This window comes from Pundamilia nyererei, unplaced genomic scaffold (genome assembly GCF_000239375.1).
Source record: "Pundamilia nyererei isolate P.nyererei 1_Seehausen unplaced genomic scaffold, PunNye1.0 scaffold00257, whole genome shotgun sequence".
NCBI classification, from domain to species: domain Eukaryota; kingdom Metazoa; phylum Chordata; class Actinopteri; order Cichliformes; family Cichlidae; genus Pundamilia; species Pundamilia nyererei.
In genome coordinates, this window is record NW_005187658.1 from 549,192 (window position 1) to 551,238 (window position 2,047).

The 2,047-nt window shown below is 42.6% G+C and overlaps 1 protein-coding gene across 3 annotated transcripts in view; it reads right to left on the reverse strand.

Moving 5' to 3' along the window:
• The window catches only part of usp48 (ubiquitin specific peptidase 48), a 28,117-nt gene that overhangs the window by 19,253 nt on the left and 6,817 nt on the right, over positions 1-2,047 (reverse strand). For all 3 annotated transcript variants that reach the window (XM_005749882.2, XM_005749881.2, XM_005749885.2), the window contains exons 6-7: positions 1,042-1,150; positions 746-879 (exon numbers count right to left, since the gene is read on the reverse strand). In XM_005749882.2, the coding sequence (XP_005749939.1) occupies positions 746-879; positions 1,042-1,150 (243 nt within the window). The remainder of the gene's footprint in view (positions 1-745; positions 880-1,041; positions 1,151-2,047) is intronic.

Sequence of the window (2,047 nt, forward strand, 5' to 3'; positions counted from 1 at the left end):
TAAATAAAAACAAGCTGCTGATTATTTCACATTTTACTTGTGAGCAACGGCACATTTAAATCTTACAAATATAGTTATTTGGCTTATATCGTGATAGATATCGTTATCGCCTGAAATGAAAAAAACATATCGTGATATGAAAAAATCTCATATCGCCCAGCTCTAGTTGAGACAGTACAAAAGGTGAACACAGCTACTCCAGCATCATCCATTCGACTCTGAAGTCTCAAGATGAGTGAGTGCCATCTTGGTTTAAAACACATAACAGATGTAACGTGGAAGAGTGGGCCGGCCTGTGAAACTGTGTTCAGCATTTCATGGATAATCCTACTTGTTAAAGCATAATGTGATCAGGATCTACAAACGTAAGTTTTCATTTGTTGCGATCCAAAAGGAGTGAGCAGCACACAAACATTTTCCTCAGCCTTCTCTTTATAGAAACTCTAAATCCTTTAGGTTTCTTGGCTGCCCCTTGTCAACTCAAAGCTTCAGATCACAGATCGTCTATAGGACTGAGTTCTTTAGCCTGGCGAGTGCACTCCACGACCGTGCTTCTCTTTACCCACTTCTTTGCTGCCTTCTATTCTAGCTGGGTTGTAGGAGATTAAGTACTTAATTCATTCAATGACATCCAAATCAATTGATTACTTTTATGTAATATTAATATTTAGTTGATATCCTGCCCCCATTTAAATGAAACCACCATAAAAATTACAGATCAGAGAAATGCAGAGTGATGGCTGACCTATCGAAGACAAAGCGCATGAGCTGCAGGTTGAGGGTTGGAGGAAGGCTGTGCAGCTTGATCCTTCGGGTGGCATTCTGCTTACTCTGACACGTCTCACAGAAGTAGCGGTTTTCCCCATCCAGCTTCTCCTCCTGCAGAGTGGGGAGCAAGGAAAATAAAGTCAGAGCATTTAAAAGGCAATTCAATTCAAACTGGACAGATCTAATATTTGCTAACATGCGACTGATTCTGATTTGAAATAAACTAATGCACTAATGTCATCTACAAACTGCGTGTAGCTGAATGACAGATACCTTTAAGAACTCGGTGACACACTCAGTCAGGCTCTTGTGGCCCTGGATGTTCAGCTCTAGCTCGTAAAACCGCGATGGAAGAGCAGATGATCGTCCACACTGGTTACACCTGATGAACAGCCAAAACAACAGATTTCCACCTCTGCTTTATGCACTCACAAAAACGCCAGCTGGGTCATTTTTGAGATGAATGTTTTAAAGTTTGGGGGGAAAGTCCTGAAGTTTTTCAGTTTTTTTTAAATACTTACTAAGCATCCCATTCTTCTTCAAACCAAAACCATGAAACTGCTGAGCACTAGGGATGGGTATCGAAACCCGGTTCTCAACAAGAACCGGTTCCCACTGTTTCAGTTCCTTGGAATCGTTTGCCATTTTTGCAAAGGATTCCCTTATCGATTCCAGTCGCCCCGAATGACGTCACCACGTTGCGGAGCGTCATTTACCTGGCAGGAAACACGGCGGCTCAAACGCTCAAAAGTTTGGTTATACTTTACGAGAACGGAAGACAACAGGGCAACTTGCAAAGTAGATGTTTCATTTAAGGGAGGAAACGCTACGAATATGCAAAAGCATTTGCTCACAAAACACGCGATGACCTTAAATGAATGTCGTGTTTTTAATTCCGCTCCGGACTCGTGAATCTCAACCGAGCAGCAGCGGTAACGTTTACACGTCCTCTCCCGTTAATGCGGCAGGTAAATAATCAACTAACAGTGCATATTATGTTAGCGCGATCTGCCTTATTACAAACCTGCCATTACTGTGTGTTTAGTGACCGTGATGAGACAGAGTCTGGCTCAGATGCTGGCAGTTCTCGCTGCAGTCTGCCGGTAGTGTCTCCTTTCAGGCAGGATAGACGAATGTCACCGAGCAGAGACTCAGTTTGTGGTAAAAGGCTTGCACCCGTTTGCCACAGCAGATGATTTTCAGTAAGTGAATGTGTTTAATTGTAGGCAGTAGAGCAGGGCGATATGGCCAGAAATATTTATCACGATATATATTTGAA